Source organism: Leptosomus discolor, chromosome 1 (genome assembly GCF_034619465.1).
Source record: "Leptosomus discolor isolate bLepDis1 chromosome 1, bLepDis1.hap2, whole genome shotgun sequence".
Classification (NCBI taxonomy): Eukaryota; Metazoa; Chordata; class Aves; order Leptosomiformes; family Leptosomidae; genus Leptosomus; species Leptosomus discolor.
In genome coordinates, this window is record NC_141391.1 from 205,698,380 (window position 1) to 205,714,382 (window position 16,003).

General features: G+C 36.2%; 1 protein-coding gene across 1 annotated transcript in view; it reads left to right on the forward strand.

Moving 5' to 3' along the window:
* The window catches only part of PHTF2 (putative homeodomain transcription factor 2), a 53,728-nt gene extending 39,336 nt beyond the window's left edge, over nt 1-14,392 (forward strand). Inside the window, exons 11-18 of the mRNA XM_086462436.1 lie at nt 728-856; nt 2,019-2,291; nt 3,331-3,462; nt 5,712-5,798; nt 6,769-6,924; nt 9,497-9,592; nt 13,372-13,497; nt 14,281-14,392. Of these exons, the coding sequence (XP_086318562.1) occupies nt 728-856; nt 2,019-2,291; nt 3,331-3,462; nt 5,712-5,798; nt 6,769-6,924; nt 9,497-9,592; nt 13,372-13,497; nt 14,281-14,301 (1,020 nt within the window). The 3' untranslated portion in view covers nt 14,302-14,392. The remainder of the gene's footprint in view (nt 1-727; nt 857-2,018; nt 2,292-3,330; nt 3,463-5,711; nt 5,799-6,768; nt 6,925-9,496; nt 9,593-13,371; nt 13,498-14,280) is intronic.
* Nucleotides 14,393-16,003: the final 1,611 nt, after the last annotated feature.

Genomic DNA, 16,003 nt, shown 5'->3' on the forward strand with positions numbered 1-16,003 from the left:
TGGGAGAGGAGTGGGACAGGGCTGGGGGAACTCGGGAAATGGCCACAGCAGAACTTGTTGCCTCGACGTTTTTCCAGATCCTTCTGTTCTCACTTGGTTTTCTGTTTGGAGTAAAGGAAGCCATAAGTGCGTTCAGTAATTAGGCTGCGATTGCTTGGCTCTTGGAGCAGCGTTTATTGATTAGACTCCTATCACACCCTTTGAGTCTTGCCAGATACAGTTGACGTAGGGGGCCTTTATCCATAACAAGGATTGAAAAGTACACAAATATCGTTAAAAGCAAATTAAAAAAATTGTTAGCCTTAGGCTGAGCCTAGAAGAATACTTTTCAGAATGTTAGGGGAAAAAATAATAATCAGAAAAATAAATTATTCCATTAAACATGTGGCAAAATTAAAGATGGCTTATAAGTAGACCTGTGTTTTCATACTTCTCTTCTTTTGATATGTTTGAGTAAAAAAGAAGCCAATTAATCCTCAACCACAATAACTCAACACTATTAGAAAATGAAGCCTGGGGAAAGACAGACCTCACAGCTATTTCTTGGAAAAGAAGTGGGTGATCTTGAATGTGGTTAAGGTGCAGTAACATATAGTAGAAGCAGGTGCTATATAACAATATTTGTGTCAGTCAAAGTGTTTTTTTTGTCAGCATATTACTGACAAAAGCATATTGACACAACAATGGATTTTTATCTCTGATGGAATATATTCCTTGTCTTCCCCAGAGTCATTTGCCTTGGATCCACAGTTTGAATCCAGGACTAGAAAAAATAAGTGCAATTGTATGGGAGGGTAATGACTGCAAGAAAGCAGACATGTCTGTGCTTGAAATCAGTGGTATGATAATGAACAGAGTGAGTATTCTTTTTACTTTATGCAAATATTGTATTTAGGAATCTAAGCACTACCAAAAATAAGCTTGTTTTGTGTTGGTAGCTTTTTTTGCTTTATTTTATTTTGAGTTTTTTTTTAAGTATCTGTTATTGACATTATCATTCCATGGCTTACATCACTGATTTAGTTGTTACTAACAGATAAAAGAGCTACCACATCTTAAGTGCTGGGACAATAAAATGTGTTGTTAAAATTAAGTGCTTACTAACATGGCCAACCTCTGTTTTATTGTTCCAAAATGATGTATGCTCTTAATATTCTTTATCTCCTTGATTCTGATGAACAACTAATATGTTGGGTTGGGAATATAGATCTGAGCATTTGGATGCTAGAGTTAAGATTGGAAAAGAAAGTTCTCTTTAGGAAACAAACTTCTAAGAGGATGGGTGGGATGTCTCACTTCCTTTTCCTACTACTCTTCACAGAACAGTTGGAAAAGCATTTAATTGATGTCATATTCTTCTTCAAAGTAGACAACATAGGCATTTTGTAGAGTTGAACATAAAATCCTAGCATAGCTTAAGAAAACTATCACGAGTTCTGACAAGTTGATGCTTACCATCTCCACCTTGTTAAAAAGCAGTGTACTCACAAACGTAGTTCCGATCGCTGTACCTGACTCGGAGGTGATACAGTTTTGGGTGCAATCCACAGTAGAAGTGAACTTAACAAATCCATAGCCAGCACGATAGAACTCTGGTCCTGTCTGCGCTGTGAACACTTTCATTCCTTTAAAAAGCATGCAACCTAAAAGCAAAACCCAAATAGGAGTAATGTACAGGATGAAAGCAACACAGTCTGATTGGCGCGTTTTGCTGATTTAGCCTTGAATTAATTTTTAATACAAGAACGTGCACTGGAGTCTTTTTAACTGCGATGTTCAGTTGTTGAGTCTTTAAATGGATTTGTGATATTTGGTTCCTATGTGTTAAGTGCTCTTCGAGGACTTCCTTTTTCTTAACAGTAAATTGTGAAGATGCTTGGTTGAAGGTTTCATATAACTTACCAGGTTATAAAGTGTTCTTTGTGATAGTAAGAGAATAACATTAATAATTTATTTATTGACTAAATTCCAAATTAATTAAGAAATTAAAAATATACCTTGTTTTCTTTTGGTTTTAGGTGAACAGCTACATACCAGGAATTGGTTATCAGATTTTTGGAAACGTCATATCTTTAGTCTTGGGTTTAATGCCATTTGTCTTTCGACTTTCCCAAGCTAAAGATTTGGAACAACTAGCTACACATTCTGCCACTGAACTTTGTGTGACTGCATTTGGATCAAATGGAGACATTCTGGTTCTCTCAATGGTTATTATAAGTTTTGTTGTCCGCGTGTCTCTAGTGTGGATTTTCTTTTTTCTGCTATGTGTAGCAGAGAGGACGTATAAACAGGTACGAACAGTAAACAGAGAGGCTTCATCCAAAGCAAAACAAGATTTAATGTTTGCATTTTTTTGACTTTGTGGATGTTTTAAATTTGTTTTCTTCAGCATGCTATGATTCATAGGTCAATGATGACAAAGACTTCAATGGGCTTACAGTTTAGGAGATGACTCAGTTGCAAAGGGCTGAAGTCTCTGTACGGTCTCTGTAATGAAACCTTTTTTCCTGGAGAGCATTTCTGAGGGAAAACTTTGATCTTTCATTTCAGATTTCTGGCTCGATGCATTAACCCAGCTCTTAGTCGTGCCCCAGTTTGTCTCAGTTTTCCCCAAGGAGAAGAGTTTCAATAAATTCTCTAAATTTCCAGTTTGTTCTACCAGCGTGTTTCATTCAGAACCTTTAGTTTAATTCAAAGCAGCTCAGTCCAGACCCTAGCCAAGAGCCCTGCCTGCTTTGCTGGTAGATCAGTCCCATGGATGGAGACTGAGCGAGCTGCCATCTGAAGTAATACACCTGTTAATTTTTTACTTGTTATTGCAATTTAAACTTTTAAGAGAGTATCAATATCCCTTACTAGCTGCAGAGTGTAGATACTTACTGGTCTGCAAAAGAAATTTTTTTTTACTTTCTTTTCTCATATTCCAGCCAAAATATGTGTTTTAATACAGTAGAATAGAATTAACCTGCTTCAAATAACCATTTCTGTTGGAACTTCTGTGGTACAGGCACTGTCTAATGCAAATTACTGGCAGGTTTCATTTTCACCCAAATTTAAAACCGTAGCAGATCTGTTATCTGAAATTTGAAGAAAGGAACTCAGTGTAGCTCAACTTTGTTTATCAGCAGAATATGAAGACTTTAAAAAGTACTTAGTGTATCTCCTCTTTTTAGTAACATGCTACTCTTATTTCTGCACTATATTAATGTATTTTAATTTACACGTTGTACATTACTTTGACATATTAAGTGAAGCTTTTTCTCCATTTTCTTTTTAATGCCCTTGAAAATCAATTAGCAGTTAAAGTAATTTTTTTTTTCTTCTCTGCAGAGGCTACTGTTTGCCAAACTTTTTGGTCATCTAACATCTGCTAGAAGGGCAAGAAAATCAGAGGTTCCTCACTTCCGCTTGAAGAAAGTACAGAATATAAAAATGTGGCTTTCTCTCAGGTCCTATCTAAAGGTAAAATAATGTATATTTTTGCTACCACTTTACTATAAAATATCTTATATGCTGTTGATGGAAGGTTGGTATTCTAGTCTGAATTTTTCCTCCTGTTGCACTTACCCCTATTGGTGCACGTGTTCCCTATACACTTCATTTTAGTGGCTGTGGGCTAGCAGTGTCTGCGTGCAACCAGCTTGTGAGACAGTAAATGCCTAGTTTTGACCTCGGAATAAAGAATGTGTTCAGAGTTGCAGTCTTGTCTTACTAATGCTAGCAGAAAAGTCTCTCAGGTGAGTATGTTGGGTAAAAATGACCACTTGTAGTACAATACAAACAATACCTTAGTGTAAGAGCCCAACCAGTTAGTGTCTCTAACGCAGAAGGGATTTATGAAGCAAGACAGTGCTTGTTTGTGCTGTGAGCATATATGTGCCAGGTGAACCTAGAAATTATGCCCAAGTGTTATCTGTAAGACATTCCGATCCCTCTATTGGATGTTCAGTTCACGTTTGAGTAATCTCCTTATATCACTCTAATGATCTTCTCAAGCCAGAGCATTTTGGTGATTCTTTGTGAAAGGATCCATATTATCTGACTCAAGGTTGGTTTTTTTGGTTTTGTTTCACCAAGTTTTTTTTTTTCCCGTTTTTCTCTCTGCGTTAGGTAATTCAAATCAGATGAAGCTAGTTTTTTCCCTGTTTGGTTTTTATAGAACTTTTTTCGGTGAACAGCAACTGACAGTCTCTTTTTAGTGGTGGTAATCCCCTTATTTGCATCTATGCTTCTTTCCAACAGCAGTTAAAAAAGGTTACATGAAATCTGCTATCAATAGTTTTTAGTGTTGCTGGATGGGAGGAAAGGAGGATAACACCACTTGAACAACCGAATGTGGTTTTGATACCTTTAAAGACTGCATACGGTAGCACTGTTTTGGAGGGAGTCTTGCCTTCTTTCCTCACAGCCACATCTGTATATTCCACCTTTTCTTACACCATCAGAAACATTTGTGTAATTATGTGGCTAAGTGGCCGGGGGCAGGTGCATAGGGAGCTGCCCCAACTGAAAAATAACGAGTCAGGAGCAGTAATTTTCACCTCCGTTTGTTGCTTTACTTGTTTCAGTGGGCAGCTCTGTCTGTAATGCCTGTTGACAGCACAAGGAAAGGAACGGAGACAAGCAGCTAAGGAGCAGGGCTGCCCTCGTGCAGTGGTGCTGCTGGCATATACTGGCATAGCATTTCTCCAAAATGCATGTTACCTGTCTGTGTACGTGTCCACCTGTGAAGATGTGAGCTGGGGTACATACACATCTCAGATCTTGCACAAGCAAAACACTCTGGCTCAGCACAGAAGTAGTGCATGCGTACCTGCAGGACTAATTTGTGCTTAATTTTTTTTCAGTAATTAAGCTTCCTATCTCTTTCTCCAGGTTCTTGCATATGTGCACCTCCCATTCTTCTCATGTTTATACAGTTAGTAGCACATCTGAAGAACAAAGTTGAGAAATAAATGTCTGGTTTAGCTTGTACATGTTTCAGTGCAGCACAGGATTAGTTCTTTAATAAAGAAAAAAAATGAGGAAAAAGCTCTGCGGGTAGAAACATTTAATTGTACCAGTAAGCAAGAAAAAAAATGATTAAAAGGTCTATGGGTAGAAATATTTCATTGTACCAGTAATCAAGAAAAAAATGGTTGAAAACACTGGGGTTGCATCTTTCAAGACAAGTGTGTTTGTTCCCCAGTTTTGTTCTGGGGGAGAGAATGATACTATGGCACCTACCACGATGGGGCAGTGATTTATAGCTACAGTTTTTGTGTGTCAAAGAGGCAAGCAATGGAATATACCAACCATGTAAAATCATATCTTGATATGCTGTCGTGATCTAGTGTCCCCAAATCTTTTGTTAGCACTGATTGATACTTAGGGCTAAAGCCTAGTGCCGTATTGCATTTGTTATGTCAGGGAACGCTGATTAAATGAAAGTTACTTCACATCATGAAGGAGCTGACTGAGCAAGTGGTGAATATTTTGTTTTCTCACAGTTATTTTGAAATGCTTGCACCTGAATTAATCTCACGTGCCTTTAGGGGTATTCAAGTATAGTGATGATATTAGGATCTAATACGGTGTTTGGAACATAGATTGCCAAATTGCGAGCCGTGATGAAACGTAGGTTCAAGGTGTGCCTCTAACTGGATATGCTGCATATCAGCACTGATTGGGTAGGTTTTCACTCACGGATATGCATATCCTTGAATTTTCAGCGTCGAGGTCCTCAACGCTCAGTTGATGTGATAGTTTCATCTGCCTTCCTGTTGACGATCTCAGTTGTGTTTATCTGTTGTGCACAGGTGAGGAAATCTTGCTTGTATAGAAGCAGCTGTGACTTAAATAGGTTTTAAAATAATTTTGAGTGCCTTTTGCATGATGGTTCCTACTAAGTTGAAAGACCACAGTGAAAAATCAGTAACAGCTGCTACAGCTTTTTGAAGATAAAGCTCCATTTTGTATTGTTCGTTTTATCTGCTTTAGAATATTATTCTGTAAGAGCTAAAGAAACTTATTGATAGCGTAATTCCTAACATGATATTATTTTTAAATCTGTGGAACACGGGATTTTTCCCTAACATTTTGCTTTGAAACAGACTTTTGGAAAGACAGTTGAGATTGACCTTGATTGATGATTTTTGTGAGAAACAAGATTGTTGGCTATATTAGCCTGCCCCCTAGTGGAATATCTTTTAGTAAGCGAATCTACGTTTAAAGGCAGTTTTTACTACTTAAAATTTTTCCTTGATCTTCTATTTCAGAATACAGTGAAGCTTCTGAATGGCTTCTGGATGTATTTTTTTCCACTTTTTTCCCTAGTTAATGCTAATATGTTTTCCTGGTAGCTATACTATAACTATAAATATTTTAATAAGAATATAATTTAGCAGTAACTCTGCTTGGATTCAATTTTATATATAATTCAGTATATTTGAGGGTATGTTTTGGTTTTTATCCCATGTAGTGTCTTTGAACACAAGTTTAAAATTGTCTTAGAGTGTATTTTTTTTTTCTATTGCTTCAGGGATATGAAAAAAAGTTGTGTCTAAATTCTGATCGAGCCTTTCAGAGCTTATCTTTTCTCAAACCTCATATGTTTGACACAGCGTTGATTTTGAATTGTAAAAAATCTCTTATGCCTTAAAACAATCCATATCGTTATTACTGGGAAATTTTTGTTGGAGTTGGGGAGATACATAATTATTTTGTTACGTTGTAACGTAATTGTTACTTTGAATTAAATTATGATTTTTTTTTCTCCTTCGTTTTCAGCTGCTTCACATGCATGAGATCTTCCTTGATTGTCACTACAATTGGGAACTTGTAATTTGGTGCATTTCACTAACTCTTTTTCTCTTAAGATTTGTTACTCTTGGATCTGAAACCAGTAAAAAGTACAGCAATACCTCAATATTACTTACTGAGCAGGTAAGAATTTGTATAGACCTATACTCTTATATCTAAATAAGTAATTCATCTGGTAGGTCTCAGGCATGCATTTTAGATGTCCGGATTAGGGACTTAATTATGGTGTAGTGAAACAATGCTTTACAAGCTGAAGTTCAATTTCTGTGAGAAGTGTGTGACTTGATTTAAAAGTTGTATAGAACATTGACATGGCCTTATCCCAATTTCTGTTTAAGTGAGCAGGCTTAGAGATATCACTATATGTCATTTGATATAATTAAAGATCTAACAGAACACAAACATAAAAAAGTAGCTTTTAAACAGGAAAAAGGAACCTGAGGTCTTAAAAGTGTTGGATGGGAGAGTAGAAGATTTGAAAACAAACCTACCCTCTACCAAGTGGGTCACTGTTTCCAGTCCAATAATTTTGACTGCTACGTGGATTACATGTAGTCTCCTCTAGACTCCTTGGAAACTCTTCCTTTCAGTTGTCTGTCAAGCTTGGCGTTGGGTCTATGTACTTTTCTTCTCAGGAATGTTCTAGTCAGCGTTTGTGCTGCGAATGTCCTTCTCTGCCTGGCACTGCTGATAGTTTTCTGGGCTAAGCATGTTCAGTTAGTGCTAGGTAAGAAGCAATCTCATTCTGCTCGGAGAGGTTTTACACTGGTGCAAGAGACGGCATTCAGGACAAGGTAAACAGGCAGCTCAAGAAATCTTCACAGGTTTCCTACAGGAAAACAAAAAAACCCAAAATCTTCCAAACTGAGTGTCCCAAAGTCAGGATGTGAAGCTTATGGCAGATGGTATAAATGACTGCTTATATATTTTGCTCAGTGAGAATTCATTCTGTCTTTACTAAAGATGGTGAGGCTAGACACTGAGAAGCCTCTTCACCTTGTCCTCAATGCTGTGTTTTTCACCAGCGTGAAACCTGTGAGTTTCTGAGCCCAGAGAGCTTTGCACTGATCTGTTGATCCTGAGAGTGCGAATAGCCTAATGGCCCAGGGAAGTTTGTCATCTGTTTCTGGAATGAAAATGGAGGGAAATATTTGGGATAAGGTTGGAAAAAAATGCAGAGAGCAAGGTGAGAGAGACAGACAATGTCAAGACTTTGTTTTGCTTTCATAGGTTTCTATACTATGCTCTTCATGGGAGTCAGCATTTGAGCATTTTAAGCCAGCATGGACATTGAAAGAAGCACTCTCTCTATGTCCCCAGAACTTTAAAAAAAAAAATGTAAAAGATGTAAAAGTTCAGAAAGTGCTATGTCATTCGACACTTAGCTTTGTATTGAATCCAGCTTATCCTGTTATAAGTCATTTCCCTCAAAAATGCTTGAGAGCTTTATGAAATGAAAACCAAAATAGAATTCACAATTGTCTCTTAGAAAATAAGAAGGATACACGTCACCCTGAGTGGAACTCATTTTGGACTGGTTTCACATACTAGCTGGATACCACAGCATGTTTGCAGTGTTCTTGAGACATTTTGGCATTTCATGAGAGGTCAAGCTCAAACAATTGACTCACTTGATCTAAAAAAGCACATCGGAACTGGTGTCCTTGAAAATCGCACACTAGTGTTATTAGGTTTGCTGAGAAGAGAATGAAGCTTTAAAAGAAATAAACAAAAAATACAACAAAAAAAACACCAAAGGACAAATAAGCCTCAAGCCCCAGATTCAATAGAAATGCTTCACGGATAAGGTGAAATTGCAAATTTCTACTTTCTGTAGGCAAAGTTCCAGCCACTTCTGTGTGCTTTATATTCATCCTATGAATTTCATGATTAGGGAAACTGAAAGATGAATCATTTTGCATCAAAGGATTTTTTGACTGTAAGCTGTTTGCCTGTAACTCTTCAAGTCCTTCTGAAAATGTTTTTAATTGGTCTTGTAAATTAAGTGCCTCAGTGGTTCCTTGTTGAGTAAAATACAACCTATGGTCTGATCAAAGTTGTCATCTTGCTGGTTTGAAGTGTCAGAATAGCTGTGGTAGATGGCTGTGCATATACACATTCATTCAAACTTCTCTCCTGATTCAAAGTTTGTTAGTGAATGTTGATTTTTTTTTTTTCATAAATTAGTGAAATTGTAGTAACCGATAAAAGAGATTTGAACCTTCCTAGTGTTTATTACCTACCATTTTTTCAGAGTTGCTAGATAGAGCCTGTAGTCTTCGTTTATTCCTGTTTATAAACACGTGAATAGTGGAAGTCAGTAATTTTAAAGACTGGACTGTCTTTGCCTGTAAAAGCATAATTTACTTTAAAATGAAATTGATAGTTCAGGAGCTTAATACACCTTGGAATATATTAGGCATAGTTTTTTATTTTTAACGCATATAAGAAATTTACAGTGACCTTTTTAGGGAGATCTCATAATATTCAGTTGCTTTGTTTAGATGTCTGTGGCCTTTATTTCAATAATCACCCTACAACAAGGTGGTTAAATATATCATAGCATCACATAGCGTCACTTCCTTTCTGCAACTTTGCTTCTGTAGCTTAGATTTTATTTCATTTTATTATTAAATATTTTCAAATTAATTCCTTTAAATTCTAAGTGGTGATACTCATGTTTTATTTACATCAGATAAACTTGTACTTGAAAATGGAGAAAAAGCCTAATAAGAAGGAGGAACTGACACTAGTGAACAATGTTTTAAAACTTGCTACTAAGTTATTGAAGGTAAGAAAATTGTGTTACCATATTATATATAACTAAGAAGCAGAATAGATTACTTAAGGAGCCAGTTGTGTTACTTCTGCAGGCAGTACAGTATGCTTTGGTTTAAATCTGCTCTGTAACTCATAGCGATGCTGCTTATTCATACACTACAGTCTATGTTGCTATCATTGTGGATTACAAATTACTATTATATACAACAAGCTTTATTTTTAACAGTATATGAGCAGCATGACAGAAGGTACTGTGGGATGGACAGAATGATAAACCCTTGAGAAATAAATGATGCAATTTTGTTGTCTGTTTTGAGTGCCACTGTTTCCAGTATTAAGCTGCTGGAGAATTTGTATTCTTCCACAAAAATAGTTCCTCTTAAAAACTGTCGGTGGTTAGTATTTCAAGTTAGAACTATATTATACTTGATGTCTTCTTTACTTACTGTCATAGAAGAATCCTTTTGGAAGACAGAAATTGTTACATAGGTCTATTTATAAGTGAATTAAAGATAAGGACTTCATTTAATGTAATTAAATATTTAAGGTAGCTGTTCTCGTTGGACTATTTGGCAATTTTTTTTTTGCATGGAATTTTACTGATTAGTAGAAAAGCTTTTTGCTTATGCAATATTATCCTGATTGCCAGCCAACTATATTTGGTGGGTAGAAGATATTTCTTCATGGTGAGAGAACATGATTTTTTTTTTTTTTATTACTTCCCATTTCTAGAATTCTACAGAAAAAACTCATCTTACTTTCACTCATGTGGAGATAGAGCATGGACTGCTTAGGGCTTTTTTAAACTTCTTCTTCTTCTTGTTTTTGTTATTAACAGAGCAGTGATTGATGTTCTCAGGAAGATGCATTTGAGCCTAAATTGCCTCTGCTGCATTGTTCTGTTCTTTCGAACTCACAGATCTGTCATAATTTGGGAAGCAAGTTCCTTTGTTCTTTCAGTTGTCTGGGAGCTTAACTCTTGCTCCAGAAGTGTGTCATTTTCCTTCAGACTAAACATTTCCTTAATCCAAAACTTACTTAAGGGTTACCTGAATGCCAAATAAGAATGATAAATTTAACACTTGAAAAACTTTTTTTATTTTAGGTTTGGCTTTTATGAACAAATAAAATAATTTAGATCTAGTATTCCTTATGTGGTTTTATTTATACTGAATTTATACTATATGTTTAGTTTTATACTAAAATTAACAGTATGTAACTTATAATTGAGTAAAGTGGGCTTTCGAAGAGGAAGCCAGTCCTGACACTACAAAAAAAAAAAAAAAATTCATGACTTACCTCCCCACGTGTCTTAGCATGGTGTTTCAGTGCTTAATCACTTCTGCTGTTGTGTAAACTATTTTTAAATTAAATTTGTCTAGCTTCAGCTTTCAGTATTAGGATCTTGTTATACATTATTCTTGGGTTCAGAAGTAGGGTATTTTGATTTCTCCTTCAGGGTATCACTTCATTTAGAGTGGTCATGTAGAGCAGCAGTTCCCCAGGAATGACTGGCAAATGTAAAAATATTTTCCTCCCCCTCAGATAAATTTCCTTCACTCCACACACCCCTCCTACCATGTTTGAGTCGAGCACAACTGATGCTGATTCCATGTGCAGGGATCCCCATCAGTAGAGGGCATGGCTGGATTATCATACAGTAAAACTGAAACACATCTTTCAGTGCCTCTATACCTTTCCTCTGCAGTCGGGAAAATTCAAGCCTATCAAGAGAAGCAGTTGGGGTTTTTTGCACATAGTGGTGCTTTAAGACCTTACTGACATTCTACCACACGTTGAATTTTGATCACTTACCTTGTTGACCTCTGACTCAAGAACTGAGGAGCAGTTCCTAAAATGAAGCTTAAACTCTGTTTAATCTAGCCAGCTAGGAGCTGAGATGATAGAGTATTTCTTCTCATCAGCTGAGTAATTCTCCCCACCAGCTCCCCTCATCTCAAAAAAGTACGCAGCACTTTCCATGAGAGGACTGACGGAGTCAGCAAGAACTCAAAGCTGACAAAGAAACAGCTTGAGTTGAGAGTTATGAAATGTGGAGAGCCTAAGTCAGTTACTGACTGTGTCCCCTAGAAGAGTAAGGGACAGCAAAGCTTTTAGGACCTGGTTTTGGAACAAACAAAAGGAAATATTCTCTGTGCATCAGGTAGCAGACTTGTGCAACTGTTGGTCAGAGGGCACTGTGAAGGCACAAAGGTTAGCTGGATTCAAGGAGAGGCTGGACAAGTAGACTAGACAAGACACAATGGATTCAGGGTATCTCATGAGCTGAAATGTTTGTGTGCTGTCAGAATGGAGGTGGGGTGAGAAGTAGCTGCTGTTGGTATCGGGATGCTGATCAGCCCTTGATCTGATTCACTTCAGTCTCTTTCAAGCTTTTGGTGGTGTTTTCAAAAAAATGTTCATGTTTTACTCTTTCCAGAAATGTATCAACTGACCTGGCCTTTCCAACAGGGGACTTGGCTGTTGTGGCACAAATCCCAGACCATCACTCACTTACTGTGAGAACATGCCCAAAACTGAGATGGGCTTTCCAAGCCACCTAGTATGAGCTTTAAATGAATTCTTGGTAGTTAGTGATCAATGCTAAGTGGCTAAATGGAGTAGTTTGTTTTGTTTTGTTGGTTTTTGGTTTTTGTTTTTTTTTTTTTTTAATTTTTGTTTTGGATTATTTTGATCCTTAAGCTTTTACTGAATATATTGATAATATTCTTACTATTTCCTTACTCCCTAAATTGGTAAGATGAATCCAAAATCTAAAAACTTTTTCCTTAAAGAATTTCTCTGCTGTTCTTCTCAGAATCATGTCTTTTGTGTCTTTTGTATTTACAGAGGAGTTTTATACCACATTACATCTAAATGAAAAGGTTGTTCATTCTTATTTCACCTCTTTTGAAAGAAGAATCAGAGCTCTGAAATTCTTCTTTATTAAAAAGGGTTTATAAGGTCTTGTTCAAGGCCCGGGATGTCATGCAGGAGAGGGATGAGGGTGAATTTAAAGCTAGAAAATATAAATGACCAAAGCAGTGATAGCTGTTAGACTTTATATAAGCTGTTAGACTCTTATATTTTAAAACTCCTTTTTTTTTTTTTTTTCCTTTTTTTGACATATTTCTAGGCCAGAAAAGTTTGGGTGATTTTATTCACACACCAGTAATTGAAAATTTGTGAAATTACATCTTTGTTCAAGTTTTGTTGTGGATTAATTTTGGCTAATATTTTGATCCTTCCAATAAAAATAAAAGTAAAATATAGGCAGTTAAGTGGTTATTAGTATTTTTGTCCTTTCTATTCCTTTTCTGGCTATGTTCAGTAATCTCAAAATTAATGGAAAAGGAGGGGAATTACATTAGAAAAGACATTTTTGTTCATTTTTCATTGCCTGTCACTGTGGAAAACCTTTCTTGTTTTTTTCTTGTGGTTCTGCTGTCTGTCAGTTCATTTAACACAGAAGGTGATTTCTGGAAAACTATAAGGAATTCTAAAATGATGGCACCTTGGTGCCAGGAAAACTAGCTCTATTTTCCTGGCTCCATGAGCAAGTTGGTAGATGCTCTAGATGGGTAGCCTCCAATTTTTGGAAGGGTTATTTAGACACCACCAGTCAACAGTCAATGTGATGAGTATTTTCTTGCACATGCAGAAGAATAGGAGAATGTTTTACTCCACTGTGACTTGAAGACTTCCTAAACTATCTAATATTGCTCAATATGTATGTGTATTTGTGTAATTTTGTTTTTTTTTAATTATATCATTGGTTTGCATTACTAGGAGCTGGACAGTCCCTTTAGGTTATATGGGCTTACAATGAATCCACTGCTTTATAATATCACCCAAGTTGTCATCCTGTCAGCTGTTTCAGGTGTCATCAGTGACTTGCTTGGATTTAATCTAAAGGTAACTGTTTGATAAACATCCTTTTTTTCACCATGGCATTCAGAATGTTATGATAGATGGATCATACGTTGTAGCCTAATGAATTCTTGACTGTATTAACTAGAAGATTTGTTGTTTGAAAATGGTTATGAAATTTAAGCTATACCAGAAGAATAACGATATATTTGTCAAAGCAACCCTTTTAACATTTTTTTTTTGCATTTTTCTAGCCTTCTAACTGCATTTAGGACACGTGATTACCAAGAATTCTTAGACATAAATACAGAGACATGTACTCATAAGTACAAGAGCTTATTTAACTTTTCTTCATATCCCAGATCTGGTTTCTCTCTTGAATTCCTCACTCTGGACTTTGTAGCCCTTTAAAGGATGCAGAAAGATGCAAGCTCTCCTTGTCTTGCACTGCAGTCAAGTATTACAGTAGATGCAGCATTACCGTGACCAATCTTACACAGTGTCGTTTCGTCATGGCTGAAGGGCTGCCTTGTTAGGTCCTGCACTCGGCACCCTCTGAACTACAAACTCTGGAAACTATTTAGATTCAAGTTGAGGCACATTGGTTTCCACAAGCTTATAGCACAAAACCCTTAACTGGCCGTTGAGTTTGCTTACATCTGCACTTTTTTTTCCTGTTTTAGGTAAATGAATGTAAAATTAGTTTTGTGTATCATAGAACATGCAGCAAATGCAATTAGAAAAAAAAAATGTGGTGGTGTTGCAGTTCTGGTAAAACAGAAAACTGAGATGAGAAATAATGTTGACTTACTGCTCTAACTTTTCCAGCTCTGGAAGATCAAATCTTGACATTATATAAAGAAGATGAGATAACACAGTGTTATAGGAAAGCTCATTGATTGACAAAACTGCCTCAAAGCAGCCACTGAACCTGTATTTCAGATGCTACAACCTCTTCAAGGATGTTGTTTGGAAAACAGAAGTGTTTACATCTGACTGTCTTGTGCAATCTTTGTATTTATTTCATCTTCTCACTGTTTTATGTTAGTTGACATTTATATTTTATTTTCAAACTTATTTGTTTAGTTTTGGAAAGGGTCAGATTTGGGAAGGGTCAAAAACTGTGTGTCTGAGAACTTGAAATCCTGGAAGTGGATTACTCTAAATTATTGTATCTGTTGTTAACGCTGAAGCCAATGCTGAGTATCTTTAGTTACAGCAAGGCTATATGGAAGTCATTTCAGTTTTGATAGTGTAGTAGAATTGCTTAGGATATTTGTTTTGCACCAATCATTTATGAGGACAACATAACATGCACAGATGTTTGGTTGCAATAGAAAAGTGAGATATATACAAAAAACAAAGTACTGACAATACAGTATGACAGGTAGCAGAAATATTTTATATTGTTAATAGAAGCAGGTGGGAATTTTGAATATTTTGAGTAATTCCAGGATCTAAACTCATATAGACTGCAGTTTAAATATCCTGGGATATTAATAAGGTATTATATAACAAGTCAACAAGTGCTCTTTGATAACACTTTTATTAGAGCAATAATTGTAAATGGTTACCATGCTGTATGATATTTTGATAAAATTAAATATTGTATTTATTTGAAATACTGGGCTGTTCTGCGCAGCTCTGACTGTGCATGCTCGATATGTGCACTTTTTATTGTTACTTTTAATGAGAAACTTTATATATATACATATAAATGTATATTAATTGGAATATATTATGGTGAACTATGGAGCAGTATATATTATATGTTGAATATTTAAACAAGATTTACTGGTGAAAGAAATGCTATGAATGACTGAGCATAAGATAGATAGATGCTCTCCTCTTGTACACTATAGTATATGCCATTCATACCACATTGAAGTTTAAGAACAGTGAAACACAGAAAACGAGCTCCTCCAGTGAGCGGCAGAGCTCGTGAAGCCTGGTATTTGGCTGATTTGTGTCTTCAAATAACCTCCGTTCCTCCCCAGCAGAGGTCATTCCCTAGCGCTTTGCTGGCCTTGGGTTTCCCACCTCTCCCTCTGCCTTCTCTCCTTGCCTCCCATATGGACCAGTCCTACTGACTGGTGATTCTGCAGTGTGACTAAAATAGGTGTTCACCTGTGTAGAATTAAGCTTCTTGAAACAAACTTCCCATCTACAAGTTATTTTGGGAGGATTAATATCACCAGGCACAAGTATTCTTACATTTTATGTTTCTAAAATAGTGGCTTCTTATTGAAAAACGACAAGTAATGAACTGAAAAGAGTCTGGACATTGCACTATGTTTGCTAATCTTCAGAATCTCAAAAGATTTGAAGTAATGTATCTTAAACTTATGTGGTATAAAAATATTTTTATATATAAAGCAACACAAACAAGCATTTTGTATTTTATTTGCCTCTGTACTAATGTTTAATAATGACCAAAGTGCATTCTGGTTTTTGAAAGAATGTATTACTGGAGCTTTAAGAACATACTATATTTAGTTTCTCATGTGAAAACTTCAGCTGCATCTGATCTGTTTCTTCTTTCTCTGTTGTT